The sequence below is a fragment of the Mobula hypostoma genome, chromosome 11 (genome assembly GCF_963921235.1).
Source record: "Mobula hypostoma chromosome 11, sMobHyp1.1, whole genome shotgun sequence".
In the NCBI taxonomy this organism is placed as follows: Eukaryota; Metazoa; Chordata; class Chondrichthyes; order Myliobatiformes; family Myliobatidae; genus Mobula; species Mobula hypostoma.
Window position 1 is genome coordinate 100,425,610 of NC_086107.1, and position 17,169 is coordinate 100,442,778.

The following is a 17,169-nucleotide window of genomic DNA, read 5'->3' on the forward strand; positions in this document are numbered from 1 at the left end:
GCTCTCGATGTGGCCTTTTATATATTGGCGAGACCCGACGCAGACTGGGAGACCGCTTTGCTGAACATCTACGCTCTGTCCGCCAGAGAAAGCAGGATCTCCCAGTGGCCACACATTTTAATTTCACATCCCATTCCCATTCTGACATGTCTATCCACGGCCTCCTCTACTGTAAAGATGAAGCCACACTCAGGTTGGAGGAACAACACCTTATATTCCGTCTGGGTAGCCTCCAACCTGATGGCATGAACATCGACTTCTCTAACTTCCGCTAAGGCCCCACCTCCCCCTCGTACCCTATCTGTTACTTATTTTTATGCACACATTCTTTCTCTCACTCTCCTTTTTCTCCCTCTGTCCCTCTGAATATACCTCTTGCCCATCCTCTGGGTTCCCCCCCCCGCCGTCTTTCTTCCCGGACCTCCTGTCCCATGATCCTCTCGTATCCCCTTTTGCCTATCACCTGTCCAGCTCTTGGCTCTATCCCTCCCCCTCCTGTCTTCTCCTATCATTTTGGATCTCCCCCTCCCCCTCCAACTTTCAAATCCCTTACTCACTCTTCCTTCAGTTAGTCCTGACGAAGGGTCTTTAATAAGATCATGTTCTGACCTGACTGTAACCTCAACTCCCAACTGAAACCCTAGAAAACTTCTATAAATGTACCATGGAGAGCATTCTGACTGGCTGCATCACTGTCTTGTATGGGGGGGGGGGGGCTACTGCATAAGACCATAGTATGTTGCAGAAACTTGTAAAATTAGTCAGCTCCATCAAAGGTACTAGCCACCACAGTATTCAAGGAGTGGTGCCTTAGGAAGGTGGGGTCCATCGTTAAGGACCCCCACCACCCAGGACATGCCCTCTTCACATTGTTACTGTCAGGAAGGAGGTACAGAAGCTTGAAGGCACACATTCAGTGATTCAGGAACAACTTCTTCCCCTCTGCCATCCGATTCCGAAATGGACATTGAACCCATGAACACTACCTCATTACCTTTCTATTTGTTCTTTTTTGCACTACTCGTTTTAACTTAACTACATATATATCATATATTGATATATGATGGCTTTTAAGCCGAAGGCAATTGAATAGGATCAATCCTCTTATCAGTGATCTTCATTTTCTAAAGAAAATATCACAGTAATTTGCATTATTCACCCACTGTTCCAGACAGGCCACAGCCAAGTTAGTTCATCCCAACGGGGGCAATGATATGTCCCCAACTGGTCTAGTGGTGTGATGAAAAGGAAGAAATAAACATACAGCGTTCCTGCTCAGGATTTTATAATCCACTGAAGGATCTATGAGATTGTGTTGTGAGTTTTTGCAAAGGCGCACAACATGATTGCACACAATATTTAGAGACTAATGTATCACAACTTAGCCAGCTACATTTCACAGAAACAAAGGTTTAAAATTATTCATACATCTGAGATATCAATTGAATCTCTCCTGGTTTCCTTAAAGTTAGATTTAGGTGTCAAAAATCTCCCTGCCCACTAGGCAGTAGAAACAAAAGCTTGTGAACATGTACTAGCAGATTCAAGGACAGCTTCTATCCCACTGTTATAAAGCTCTTGAACGGACCCCTTAAACGATAAAAATGAACTATTCTTCTCTCAAACTATCTTGTCATGTGCTTTGCATTATTTGTTTATCTGCACTGCACTTTCTCTGTAACTGCAACACTATATTCTGCCTTTTTTCTCATTTCACAACCTTAATGTACATAAGTATTCAATGGTCTGTACATCAGAATCAGAATCAGGTTTATCATCACCAGCATGTGACGTGAAATTTGTTAACTTAGCAGCAGTAGTTCAATGCAACACATAATCTAGCAGAGAGAGAAAAAAATAACAAATAAAATAAAACAATAAATAAACAAATCAATTACGTATATTGAATAGATTATTAAAAATGTGCAAAAACAGAAATACTGTATATTTTTTAAAAAGTGAGGTAGTGTCCAAAGCTTCAAAGTCCATTTAGGAATTAGATGGCAGAGGGGAAGAAGCTGTTCCTGAATCGCTGAGTGTGAGCCTTCAGGCTTCTGTATCTCCTACCTGATGGTAGCAGCGAGAAAAGTGTATGCTCTGGGTGCTGGAGGTCTTCAATAATGGACGCTGCCTTTCTGAGACACCGCTCCCTAAAGATGTCCTGGGTACTTTGTAGACTAGTGCCCAAGATGGAGCTGACGAGATTTACCACCTTCTGCAGCTTCTTTCGGTCCTGTGCAGTAACCCCTCCATACCAGATGGTGATGCAGCCTGTCAGAATGCTCGCCATGGTACAACTATACAAGTTTTTGAGCGTATTTGTTGATGGCATTAAAACAAAGTGTTTTCACTCTCAGTACATATCACAATAATAAACCAATTACCAAAAGATACATAATGCTTAACGGTAGGACAACCTCACTCTCATCACACAACTTGTCATTACTTTTGCCTAGAATATCTCTTGATTCTGAAAGTATTTTATCAGCTGAACCAGCCTGCAGTCAATTAAATACATGATGTATTGTTGGCAGTTGATGGCGAATGTGCAAACACGATTAATTGCAGCAATGTTTAAGCACCAAAATCAAGAAGGACTGTTCTAGAATGGAGACACAGGAGACTGCAGATGCTGGAATCCTTTTTGTTTTGGAATCTAGCAGCCCCTGCCTTAGCCTCCCCCTTTCCTCTCTATATTGGCCATCCTCTCACTCTGCTTTTTGCCCTGATGCAGGTTCACGCCTGAAAACTCCACCCATGCCTTTCCTCTACAGATGTTGCCTAACTCACTGAGTTCCTCAAGCAGTTCTTTTCTTAAATTGTTCTAGATAATCATGGCTTCAGCTAGACAATGTTTCACTTACAGCAACGAGCCAGCCAGCTGAGGTAAATGTAGTCATTCTTCAGCTTCTCATTCTGAATCAGCTGAAATATCTGAGAAATCAAGTTTTAAAAAATGCAATGTTTAGTAAAGGGAAGTGTTAAACTAGTTAATATTCTGCTCATGCACAAGAATGATGATATAAAGGAAAACCATGCACTATAATTGAGAAAAGGATCAGGAAGTTAAAATTTTATAAAAAGAGCCTACATTGACGAGGAACATAAGAGACTGCAGATGCTGGAATAAGGAGCAACAAACTATCTGCTGAAGAAACTCAGCAGGTCAAGTAGCTTGAAGCAAGGAGGCCAGGAAACATTTTGCTTTGCATAGTGGTCAACAAATGGAATAAGGGGATAACCCATTGATCTTATTTAAGAATAAGGTGTTCAAAGATCAAAGTAAATTTATGATCAAAGATGAGCCTTGTTGTGACAGTGCTTCTTGTAGAAGTGCTCAGTGTGGTCATTTATATTCCATAAAGATGAAATCAAATGAACATTCAAAGTTCTGACAGCAGAACCCAACTCTGATATTATGCTCTATTCAATTTTTATCCTTGTAAAGAAAAAAAAATACATTTTGTTCCCAGTTTTACTAAAATTAACAAAAGAAATTCTGAAATTACTCCAAGACCAGTGAAACAGATTGTGTTAAGCCAATTTATCAACTCCCCTGTATGTTGAAACCGCAGGCTAAAAGTATCAGAAATCCAAGCAACAGGCAGTGAAACTGGACATGCAACAAATTTTAGATGTTTGAAATCTGAAATAAAAACAGAAAATGCTAGGAACAGTTAGCAGGTCAAATGACATCTGTAGGCAGAGAAACAAAGTTAACATTTTGGATCAATGACCCTTCATCAAAACTCCAACTCCGTCTTTCTCTTCACAAATGTCAGGTACTGTACCTCCAACAATTTTGCTCCTAAAGCACTTTAGTCTGTAACTTGTGTCCTGCAGCTCATTGCAGTTTGATCTGACTAGTCTAATCGATGATTATACAATAGCTTTAAGTTGCCGGGTCCAGGGAAGGAAGGACAGGGCAATTTGGATGGTGCACCCATGGGATTGCCTTACACTAATGACACTATTGAATGCAAATCAATGAAACCTGAAGTCACACTTTACTTGTCTGTTCTCCTCAGCCAACAGAGCAAATTGTAAGTCCTTTTCTGGTCTTGGCACCAAAGGTTACAATAAATGCAAACAGAATGGATTTAAAATATTTGCACAATGTTCATCTAAGCTGACGCCCAAGGTCAAAGCTCAAGTACTTGAACAAACAGCAACAACTTACTTCTTCAGCTTCCTTGAAGTTGCCAACAGCTGCTTTTGCCTGTGCATAGTTGAAGTTAAAAAGGTCATCATTGTAGAAGTAACTCTGTTCAATAGAAGAGGAAGACTGTGTCACATTCTATCAACATCTACAATTTTTGGAACACTGAGTGATTCTAGTGTTATCTTTAAAGATAAAATGGGGATGAAAATCAGGTGATTGAAGAGATCTCATCTCCCTTCCATGATATTGAACATTAGCAATTACAGTAAAATTTCAGCATCTGCTATATTTCCTTCCCTCCTCCCTCATATGGACGCTACTACTCCTACTACTGTATGGGAGATTAATGCTGATTCTTTGCTTGCACTGTCCAAGCACAAGGGAGGAAAGCAACAACCATAATTGTGCAACACCTCCATCAAACCATTCCAGTGAACAAGCAGATTTGTCACAATGTTGCTCCTCATATGAAACTGATTCACAACACAGTGGATTCCAATTTATTAGGCCATAGGTTAAACCAGGTGAGGATAGTAGGTGGATTTCACACCCCAGTGAGATGGGGACATACCTGAACTAGCACTTAGAGTCAGCTCTGGTGGACTAGGCAGATGAGGTCTACAGTGAGATCCAACACCCAGGAAGGTGGATCTGCAATGCTCTGTATAGAGTGGAGGACATGAAGAGGCGCACAGAAGTCGTCTTGGTCATCCACTGCAACCAGGGAAGACTCTAGTTATGACATCTACTTCTATCACTGGATTCAGACTTCTGAAGTCAGGACCGTGGAACTGCCCCTGGGCATCAACTTTTTCCACTTTAAAAACTGTCCCACACAGGCTTCCTTACATGAACTCAGTGGGCAAAGGGCCTTTTTCTGTACTGTATCTATGACTCTATGAACATTAGCCCAAACCACTAGTACTAAGTTTCTAAAAAATTATGCTCAATTCTTTCACTATAAAAGTAAGGGACATACATACGAATCAAGTTACCACCTGTGTATTTAATCAAAAAGATATATTTTAATACATTTTATTTTGGTAACTGGAGAAACAGCACTGGTGATTGGAATACCTTCTTAGTTTGGGTCTTAATGCATCAGCATCAAGCACTCTCATGTGAGGTACAGTCTAAACATGTGCGGAACAAAGCTCTTTCTACTCTGACACAACAGTGAAGTGCAGCTCACTTTCAAAACGATAACATTTCCACTACCCATTCTGATCTACCCCGGGGGGCTTTGGTTTCAATTTATCCAGGTGACAAGCAGCTTTGATACGTTGTGTCTTGATGACTGAAAAATGAGCAGAATTAACCAAACAATTTTTGTTTAATCCCATACTAATATACTATATATTTACATTCCCCACTTATAGAGTTGAAGTAAAATAAAGCCTCAGAGGAAGAAAAAGATATGATATAACACCACTCCACCCTCAACCCTCAGCTTTTTATTTGGATGGATGCACAGAAGGGTTGGGATTCTTGCAAGCCAACTTCTCTCAGCAACGACCACCATAATATTGGCAGGAAATCAGTGTCATTCATCTAATAATATGTAATGAATATTCTGATCAAATCTTTATATGGCGGTGTTTCAGCCTCCTTAGGTTTGTATGTATGGCTTTCTACCAGTCCAGTTCTTTATATTCCTCACAGTTACAGTCAAGCAATATGTTGGTAACTTCATAGATTGATGGATCCCTGTTTAACAAACATTATCGTTTGTTTCTTTGTACTCATATTTAATATTTTACATTTATCCACATCCAGTGACATTGCTACTATTAAGCCAGCTGCTATAAATTAATAAATTGTTTGAAGCAATCCCTATTTTCATATTCTTTTTTAAGCTATATACGTGATTGATGCCCTAAAATCATTAAAATGGCAACAGTTTGATATCTCTCAATGGGTTATCCAGTTTTTGTGCTCCAAAAGGATCTCATTCTCAAATGCCTTTGTTTTATTGTTTGTCAGCCACTTTTTGGCCTGAGGCTCTGCTTCAGTTCTCTTTTGCTGACCCTGCATTTCCTCTAACAATCAAGGTACAATTGAAGAATTATTTAAAAAAAAAGTAATGTGACTTAACAACTGTCAGCTGCTGGCTCTGACACCCAGCATCATGAAGGGTTTCAAAGGCTAGTCATGGCATACATTAACTCCAGCCTCCTAAACAACCTCCACTCATCTTTGGAGCATCTGGACAGTAAAGGCACTCATCAGACTATTGTTTATTTACTACAGCTTTGCCCTTAATACTAAAATTCTAATCAAACTCATGTCCAAACTCCTAGACCTGTGGCCCACATCTCCCTTTGCAACTGGATCCTTCACTTCCTGACCAACAGACTACAATCACTAAGGATGGGCAGCAACACCTCTGCCATGATTATTCAAAACATTGATACTCCACATGGCTGTGTCCTCTGTTCCCTAGTCTATTCAAAGGATTCAAAGTACACTTATATTCAAAATATGCATGCAGTATACAACCCTGTGATTTCTCTTCTTCACAGACAGCCACGAAACAAAGAAAACCATGGAGCCCATTCAAAGAAAAAACATCAACCTCCCATGTGCAAAAACAAAATGTGTAAAAGAGAACAGGAAAGAACGAGTGGAAACACAGAAAATAAAATACAAAATTGAAAGAGTCTATGTTCAATTTAGCTCAATGTTCATTATCTGCAAGCTGCCCTGATTAAAAATCGCTGAAAAAAGGAAAATGGCAGCAGAATAGGAGCAACAAGGAACTACAGTTCAATCCACAAACTGCAGACCCAGAACTTTGGTATCATCCTCCAACAGCATTGAAGGAGGGAAAAACCATCACATGTAAACACCTTCCTCTGGCAGCAGCACGCGAAAGGCTGGTAAATGGCACAGAACACCCACTCGCCTTCCGCTCACTCCTCAATGATTTCCATCTTCCTTGGCGCTTTACATGGTGAGATCAGTGAGAGATGGAGTCAATCATGGGCTCGTGCCCCATCTCTAAGCTTCTTGGCCTTGAGGCCATTCGCCTCCAGGAAACTTCTCAGAGACAGCAAAGTGCCAGATCACTCAATTGTCCCCAAAAACACACCATCAAACTGTAGATCACAGACTGTAACAGTATCAGAAACACATTTAAAAGAAAAAGATGAGGTAAAAGAAGTGAAAGAGACCATTTCATGGACCATCTGGAAAAAGTCACCCATGGTAGTGTTGTTTGCCAGCATCATTTGCTTCTGGATACCCTCACAAATGCATGGCCAGATGATGGAAATCCAAACCAACACACGCACAAAATGCTGGAGGAACTCAGCAGGTCAAACAGCATCTAGGGAAATGAATAAACAGTGGACGTTTTGGGCCGAGACCCCTCTTCAGGATACTGAAGAGTTCTTACATCTACTCTTTGGCCAACTACCTTCAATTTATGTTCTTTGCTTATGCCTCCTCTGCTGCTGCAACTAATTTACTCTTACTTATCCCATCAAACTCATTATTTTCTTCTGCTTGAAATTTAATATTGATCATTCCACTAGAATTGAGTCCAATTATCTTTCTGGAATCAAATTTGGATCCTTGTGGTCTGCTATGTTGAACTTCAACATGTCTATAGCATTGCACTATTTCCACAACTCTCTTAACCTTTTGGTTCTGGTAACCTCACGATGACCGGTTCCTAGGTACCTTCCTTTATCTCTCTAGAGGTATTTATCACTTATCCCAAGCTTGTCGAGAAGTGATGTGCCTTGGAACAGTATAACAAAATTGTGCTCACATTAGTTGCAAAATAACATACCCAGTCTGATCCAGCCTCTGACTTCACTGACTTCTGATAGACTCACAAAGCAATTTACACTAGTGAGCACAATTTCTATCTTTCAAATATTGGTCCATGCTTCTGGATTACTATTCTTGTACCATGACCTCAACATCATTTTACAGAAGGACTTGTGCACACCATCCAATGTGATAACTAGGTTGAATGCTCGGGTGAAAGAGTAAAAAAAATGTGACCTACCTTGACAGAGTTTAGGTAGATCAAAACATCCTCAAATTGTTTCAATAGGAAGAAACAGGAGGCCATGCACTGACGACCAGGGATGGTGTCTAAAAATAAGATTGAAGTTTTGTGGTAAGAGTAGAAAACTACATAAGAATGGAATTTAACTAATCCAGCCATTCTCATTCCAACACTAATCAGTATTTGTACCATGTTAAAAGCCACTCTGTGGAAAAATTCTTTCAGAAAGATGGGTTTTCCACCTTAAAATTCCCTCTGTATCACATGTAAATTGGAGTGGGATGACTGTGTAGGTTTCCGATTCCTCCTACATTCCAACGAAGTATGGGTTAGGGTTAATGAGTTGTGGGCACGCTATGCTGGTGCCAGAAACATAGCCACATTTGTGGGCTGTCCAACACAATCCTCGCTGATTTGATTTGACGCAAACAACGCATTTCACTGTATGTTTTGATGCTCATTTGACAAATAAAAGCTAAATCTGAAAATCTTATTTTCCAGATATTTTCCTTAGCCTGCTGGTCTCAGCACTCTATAGTGAGTAGGAATAATTAGTAAAATGATCTGTAAACATTACAATTATCTGACAAGTGTTTCTGCTAGGTTAGACTGGGATTTTAGCACATAGAAATTTACAGCACATTAGCTGTGGAGATTGCGGAGGCATTAGCGATGATCTTTCAAGTCGATAGATTCTGGCATGGTTCCGGAGGACTGGAAGATTGCAAATGTCACTCCGCTATTTAAGAAGGGGGCAAGGAAGTAAAAAGGAAACTATAGACCTGTTAGCTTGACATCGGTGGTTGGGAAGTTGTTGGAGGTGATTGTTAAGGATGAGATTACAGAGTACCTGGAGGCATATGACAAGATAGGCAGAACTCAGCATGGATTCCTTAAAGGAAAATCCTGCCTGACAAACCTATTACAATTTTTTGAGGAAATTACCAGTAGGCTAGACAAGGGAGATGCAGTGGATGTTGTATATTTGGATTTTCAGAAGGCCTTTGACAAGGTGGCACACGAGGCTACTTAACAAGATAAGAGCCCATGAAATTACGGGAAAGTTACATACGTGGATAGAGCTTTGGCTGATTGGCAGGAAACAGAGAGTGAGAATAAAGGGATCCTATTCTGGTTGGCTGCCAGTTACCAGTGGTGTTCCACAGGGGTCCGTGTTGGGGCTACTTCTTTTTACATTGTACATCAATGATTTGGATTATGGAAGAGATGGCTTTGTGGCTAAGTTTGCTGACAATACGAAGATAGGTGGAGGGGCCGGTAGTGCTGAGGAAACAGAGAGTCTGCAGAGAGACTTGGATAGATTGGAAGAATGGGCAAAGAAGTGGCAAATGAAGTACAATGTTGGAAAGTGTATGGTTATGCACTTTGGCAGAAGTAATAACCGGGCAGACTATTATTTATATGGGGAAAGAATTCAAAGTTCTGAGATGCAACGGGACTTGGGGGTCTTCGTACAGGATACCCTTAAGGTTAACCTCCAGGTTGAGTCGGTAGTGAAGAAGGCGAATGCAATGTTGGCATTCATTTCTAGAGGAATAGAGTACAAGAGCAGGGGTGTGATGTTGAGGCTCTATAAGGCGCTGGTGAGACCTCACTTGGAGTACTGTGGGCAGTTTTGGTCTCCTTATTTAAGAAAGGATGTGCTGACGTTGGAGAGGGTACAGAGAAGATTCACTAGAATGATTCCAGGAATGAGAGGGTTAATATATGAGGAACATTTGTCCACTCTTGGACTATATTCCTTGGAGTTTAAAAGAATGAGGGGAGACCTCATAGAAACATTTCGAATGTTGAAAGGCATGGACAGAGTGGATGTGGCAAAGTTGTTTCCCATGATGGGGGAGTCTAGTACAAGAGGGTATGACTTAAGGATTGAAGGGCGCCCATTCAGAACAGAGATGCAAAGAAATTTTTTTAGTCAGAGGGTGGTGAATCTATGGAATTTGTTGCCACGGGCAGCAGTGGAGGCCAAGTCATTGGGCGTATTTAAGGCAGAGATTGATAGGTATCTGAGTAGTCAGGGCATCAAAGGTTATGGTGAGAAGGCGGGGGAGTGGGACTAAATGGGAGAATGGATCAGCTCATGATAAAATGGCGGAGCAGGCTCGATGGGCCGAATGGCCAACTTCTGCTCCTTTGTCTTATGGTCTTATTAAAGGGCCTTCGGCCCACTATGTCGTGCCGACCACGTAACCTACTCTAGAAACTGCCTAGAATTTCCTGAGTGCTTAGCCCTCTATTTTTCTAAGTTCCATGTACCTATCTAAGAGGCTCTTAAAAGACCCTATTGTATCTGCTTCCACCATCGCTGCCAGCATGCATTCCACACACCCAGAACATTCTCTGTGAAAAACTTACTCCTGACATCCTCTTGGTACCTATTCTCAAGCACCTTAAAACTATGCAAGTACAAACATGTGTCCTGATTTTGCAGATTTTTCTGTGCTGCCTTACAAAAAAATAACATGTTGGAAGTTTGTCTCACCAAGCATTAGCCACACCTCCATCATCATGTTAATCAACACAAATAAACCCATGACTCCCTTTCAAGAACTCTTCATCTCATATTTTTGAAATACATTGCTTATTTATTTATTTATTCTCCTTTGTATTTGTCCAGTTTGTCTTTTGCACGTTAGTTGTTTGTCCGTCCTGTTGGTGCGGTCTTTCATTGATTTATCGTGTTTCTTGGATTTACTGAGTATTCCCGCAAGAAAACAAATCTCTGGGTTGTGTATCACAACATATATGTACTTTGATAATAAATTTACTTTGAACTTCAGCTAATTAATTCCATTTGTAATCACTTAGCCTTTCTGGGTAGACTCAAGGATACCAACGGGCGCATTTTTATTTAAGTAATAGATTACTGTACCTTAGAGCACTTAATAAACTCCACACACAGTTTTTTTTAAAGTTGGTCGTACTTTAGAATTGCTAGTGGATGGTTGCAAATACACAAAATGTTGATTATTTTTAAATAATCTACTAATTTTCAACTGCGTTATCAAGGCAGCACTGGGCTGTGATTCAAATACAAGAAGAAATATTTTTAAGATATTATGTAAGATTTTATGTTTTGTGATACTTGTGTCTCAACAAGGAAGTGAGAGAGACAATAGCAACCTTTGTACCAATTAGCCGGATGTTTGTTGTTGGCTACACACTAGAACTTATTATTAAGGACATGCTGGGAGATGCTTAGAAAATCATAAAGGGCAGATTCCATAACTAGGAGATAATTGTTTTGGGATAGGAGGACTGAAATGAAGAGGAGAGAGATGTGGATGCTCAGTTATTGAAGGTATTCCAGAGGTGGTTGACAGTATTTCCTAGAATATGCACAGAAGGCAGGAATGGGGGGCTAAGGCACAGGACTGGCCGTGATTTTATTGAATAGTAGACAGCTCAAGGGCTACTTATGGCCTATTTCCATTTCCAATTCCTCACCTTCTTGTATCTCAGGTGTTGTTTTGTTTTACACCACGAGAGCACACTAACTTGCACTTCAATTCATGCCAGAACTTTTCAGAGATAAGATTTGCCTGAGTCAGTGGAATTTAATGATGATTTTTTCTTTACTGTTTGTACTTGTCTCTGGTTCTGTGCCTTGAATACTGCAGCACAAAACCACAATTGATAGTTTGATATTTTCCATCTTGCATCACTGGGTGAAATGAGGAGCAGGAGCCACGACAACTAAATATGAACATGAGAAAATCTGCAGATGCTGGAAATTCAAGCAACACACACAAAATGCTGTTGAACGCAGCAGGCCAGGCAGCATCCATAGGAAGAGGTACAGTCGACGTTTCGGGTTGAGACCCTTTGTCAGGACTAATGGAAAGAAGAGATAGTAAGAGATTTGAAAGTGGGAGAGGGAGGGGGAGACCTGAAATGATAGGAGAAGACAGGAGAGGAAGGGGATGAAGCTAAGAGGTGGGAAATTGATTGGCAGAAGAGATACAAGGCTGGAGAAGAGGGAGTATCAGAGCACGGAAGGCCGAGGAAAAAAGGGGGAGAGGAGCACCAGAGGAAGATGGAGAACAGGCAAAGAGTTATGGTGAGAGGGAGAGAGAGAAACAAACAAACAAATAAATAAATAAATTTTAGGGATGGGGTAAGAAGGGGAGGAGGGACATTAACGGAAGTTAGAGAAATCAATGTTCATGCGATCAGGTTGGAGGCTACCCAGATGGAAGATGTTGTTCCTCCAACCTGAGTGTGGCTTCATCTCGATAGTAGAGGAGGCCGTGGATTGACATATTGGAATGGGACTGGGACGTGGAATTAAAATGTGTGGCCATTGGGAGATCCTGCTTCCTTTGGCAGACAGAGCGTAGGTGTTCAGCGAAGCGGTCTCCAATCTGCATCAGGTCTCACCAATATATAGAAGGATACACCGGGAGCACCAGACACAGTATATCACACCAGCAGATTCACAGGTGAAGTATTGCCTCACCTGGAAGGACTGTCTGGGGCCCTGAATGGTGGTGAGAGAGGAAGTGTAAGGGCATGTGTAGCACTTGTTCCACTTGCAAGGATAAGTGCCAGGAGGGAGATCGGTGGGAAGGGATGGGGGGACGACGAATGGACAAGGGAGTCGTGTAGGGAGCAATCCCTGTGGAAAGCAGAAAGTGGGGGGGGGGAGGGAAAATGTGCTTTCTGGTGGGATCCCGTTGGAGATGGCGGAAGTTAAGGAGAATTATATGTTGGACACTGAGGCTGGTGGGGTGGTAGGTGAGGACAAGAGGAACCCCATCCCTAGTGGGGTGGCGGGAGGATGGGGTGAGAGTAGATGTGCGTGAAATGGGAGCGATGGAAGGGAAGCCCCTTTCTTTAAAAAAGGAAGACATCTCCTTCGTCCTGGAATGAAAAGCCTCATTCTGAGAGCAGATGCGGCAGAGACGGAGGAATTGAGAGAAGGGGATGGCACTTTTACAAATAACAGGGTGGGAAGAGGAACAGTCCAGGTAGCTGAGAGAGTCCGTAGGCTTATAGTAGACATCAGTAGATAAGCTGTATCTAGAGATAGAGACAAAGAGATCAAGGAAGGGAAAGGGGGTGTCAGAAATGGACCAGGTAAATTTGAGGGCAGGGTGGAAGTTGCAGGCAAGGTTGATGAAGTCAGGAAGCAGCACCAATGCAGTCGTCGATGTAGTGAAGGAAAAGTGGGGGACAGATACCAGTATAGGCTTGGAACATGGACTGTTCCACATAGCCAACAAAAAGGCAGGCATAGCTGGGACCCATACAGGTGCCCATGGCTACACCTTTAGTTTGGAGGAGATGGGAGGAGCCAAAGGAGAAATTATTAACAATAAGGACTAATTCCACTAGACGGAGAAGAGTGGTGGTAGAGGAGAACTGGTTAGGTCTGGAATCCAAAAAGAAACGAAGAGCTTTGAGACCTTCCTGGTGGGGGATGGAGGTATATAGGGACTGGACATCCATGGTGAAAATAAGACGATGGGGCCAGGGAACTTGAAATCATTGAAAAAATCCAGAGCATGAGAAGAGTCATGAACATAGGTGGGAAGGGATTGAACAAGGGGGGATAAAACCGTGTCGAAGTATGCAGAAATGAGTTTGGTGGGGCAGGAGCAAGTTGAAACAATGGGTCTACCCGGACAGGCAGGTTAGTGGATCTTGGGTAGGAGGTAGAAACGGGAAGTGCGAGGTGTGGGAACTATAAGGTTGGTGACAGTGAATGGGAGATCCCCAGAGCTGATAAGGTCGGTGATGGTGTGGGAGACAATGGCCTGGTGCTCCTTAGTGGGGTGATGTTCGAGGGGTAAATAAGAGGAGGTATCAGCGAGTTGTCGCTGTGCCTCGGCAAGGTAGAGGTCAGTACGCCAGACTACTACAGTGCCCCCCTTATCAGCGGGTTTTATGGTAAGGTTAGGATCGGCACGGAGGGAGTGGAGAGCAGAGCTTTCAGAAGGAGTGAGGTTGGAATTGGAACAAGGTGTGGTGAAGTTGAGAAGGTTGATGTCCCGTCAGCAGTTAAATATGATCTGTTTTAACTTGCTTGCACTTGCATAACTCCATTACATACCACATTCGCTGGCAGATCCTCCAACCAGCTGGAAATATTGCTGTGCAATCTTCAGGTGCTCCCTCTGTGAACAAACAAAGAGACTTTGTCAGAATTTCTGTGCAGTACTTATCACTAAGTACTGGTCAATTTAACAATAGATGGAATGCTGAATAAAGCTGGTGACATAAAACCAGCTTCTTCCCCCAGGCTGTGAGACCACCCTGCTACTACCTAGTACACATTATTTATGACAGTGCCTGTAGCATTACATTGTGGTATATTTAACTATATGTTGTAAATACACTTTATATCAACTTGTACATCTACAGAATAATATGTCAATATTGTGTTAATATATTAAGTGCTGCATCTGATATACAGTACTGTACAAAAGTCATGTAAAAATTCTGTAAAGCAAGATTGCTTTCAAAAACACTGAAATTAAAAGCTTCTAAATATAAAAAAACTATAAAGAGCAGTAAATAGAATCAGAATCATTATCATTGGTGTGTGTCGTTAAATTTGTTAACTTAGCAGCAGCAGTTCAACGCAATACATAATATAGAAAAAGAAAATAATAATAATAAATAAGCAAATCAATTACAGTATACATGTATTGAATGGATTAAAAATAATGCAAAAAACAGAAATAATATTATTAAAAAAGTGGTGTTCACTGGTTCAATGTCCATTTAGGAATTGGACGGCGGAGGGGAAGAAGCTGTTCCTGAATTGCTGAGTGTGTGCCTTCAGGCTTCTGTACCTCCCACCTGACGGTAACAGTGAGAAAAGGGCATGCCTTGGGTGCTGGAGGTCCTTAGTAATGGACGCTGCCTTTCTGAGACAGGAGACACTTGAAGATGTCCTGGGTACTTTGCAGGCTAGTACCCAAGATGGAGCCGACTAAATTTACAACCCTCTGCAGCTTCTTTCAGTCCTGTGCAGTAGCACACCCCCCATATCAGACAGTGATGCAGACTGTCAGAATGCTCTCCACAATACATACAACGAAGTTTTTGAGTGTATTTGTTGACATATCAAATCTCTTCAAACTCCTAATGAAGTATAGTTGCTGTCTTGCCTTCCTTATAACTGCATCGATAAGTAAAAATCTAAACAGTAAATGACTAAATCAAATCAATATTTGGTATGTCCACCCTTTGTCTCTTAGATACACTGTCGTGCAGTTTTATAAGAAAATTAGCTGGGTTGTTCCAAGCATTTGGAGAACTTGCCATAGTTCTTCTGCAGACTTTGGTTGTCTCATTCGTATCTGTCTCTCCGAGCAATCGCAGACAGCCTCAGTGAAGTTTAAGATCATGGCTCTGTGGAAGCCATACCATCTGTTGCAGAACTCCTTGCCCTTCTTTTTGCTGAAGATGGTTTTTTATTACCTTGGGTGTGTATTAGGGGTTATTGTCCTGACGCAGAATGAAGTTGGGACCAATCGCATGCCCCCCTCATGCTATTGCATGATAGATGAGAATCTGCTTGTACTTCTCAGCATTGAGGATTCTATTAATTCTGACCAGATCACCAACTCCATTTGCAGAAATGCAGCTTCAAACCTGCAGAGAACCTCCACTGTGCTTCACTGTTGGCTGTAGACACTCTTCCATGTACTGTTCTTGAGCTCTTCTACAAACTGCCTCCAAAAATTTCAAATTTTGACTAGTCAGTCCAGAGCACTTGCTGCCATTGTTCAGCACCCCAGTCCTTGAGTTTCTATGCATAGCTGAGTCTCTTGGCTTTGCTTCCCAGACATCCCACCTCTCCTGGAAGTTCCGGGAGTCTCCCACATATCGGTAGTGGCTCTCTGACGCCCGAAAATTATATACAATATCCCAGAAATAGATTTTTTTGAGAGGGAGAGAGAGAGAGGGAGAGCGAGCATCCTGATTGGTCTCTCTTCGTGCTAACAGTGGTCCTCAACCACCGGGCGAGGAAACAATATGATTTGGCGATATGAAACGATATGAGTCAGCTGCACCTTTCCTCATTCCCTGTCATGCACTGTTGAATTTTAACGCACGCGAGGTCACCAGTGAATCAAGACGTGCAAAGGAATGGATCAGTGACCTATTTGTGAATGTCCCCGGTGAATCATCCATGTCAGCGTGGGAAGAAGATCAATTCCTTGAGCTTGCAAATGACAGCGGACTGAAAAGTATGTTTGACAGAACATCTCTGCCGGCATTCTGGATCACAGTCAAGGCTAAATATCCTGAGATAGCCACGAAAGCACTGAAAACATTGCTTCCATTTCCAACATCATATCGCTGTGAAGTGGAGTTTTCTGCAATGAATGCTACGAAAACTAAATTGCGGAATAGACTGGACATAAGGAACCCCCTTCGAGTATCGCTGTCTCCCATCACCCCTCAATAGGACAGTAAACAACACAAACAACAGGAATTCTGCAGATGCTGGAAATTCAAGCAACACACATCAAAGTTGCTGGTGAACGCAGCAGGCTAGGCAGCATCTCTAGGAAGAGGTACAGTCGACGTTTCAGGCCGAGACCCTTCGTCAGGACTAACTGAAGGAAGAGTAAGGACTGTACCTCTTCCTAGAGATGCTGCCTCAATAGGACTGCGTTGTTGCAGGAAAACAAGCCCGGGGGCTCCCACTGATTCAGTGATATTGGTGTGCTGCAATGATTTTATATGTTCATACGAGGAAAATATGCGCTGTGTTTAATATCCAAACGTCACCTAAAATGTTATGATGCTATTGACTTATAAGTGCCTTATCAGTGGTCCCCACCCTCCGGGCCGCAAAGAATACAGCGTGGCCAGAACACACTCAGCACATCTTTAAGAAAAAAGCCGAAATAAACAAGCTAATTAATTAGGTGCCGCCCAGCACGTAAATGTCGGCCCAGATCAGAGGCGATTGCCAATTGGGTCGTCTCTGATCTGGGCC

General features: G+C 42.1%; 1 protein-coding gene across 2 annotated transcripts in view; it reads right to left on the reverse strand.

Annotated features, from left to right (window-relative positions):
- ift56 (intraflagellar transport 56) overlaps nucleotides 1–17,169 on the reverse strand; it is a 78,691-nt gene that overhangs the window by 25,375 nt on the left and 36,147 nt on the right. Inside the window, exons 12-15 of one of the 2 annotated variants that reach the window (XM_063063356.1) lie at nucleotides 14,263–14,326; nucleotides 8,181–8,269; nucleotides 4,181–4,264; nucleotides 2,865–2,934 (exon numbers count right to left, since the gene is read on the reverse strand). In XM_063063356.1, the coding sequence (XP_062919426.1) occupies nucleotides 2,865–2,934; nucleotides 4,181–4,264; nucleotides 8,181–8,269; nucleotides 14,263–14,326 (307 nt within the window). The other variant, XM_063063357.1, reaches the window with a different exon arrangement.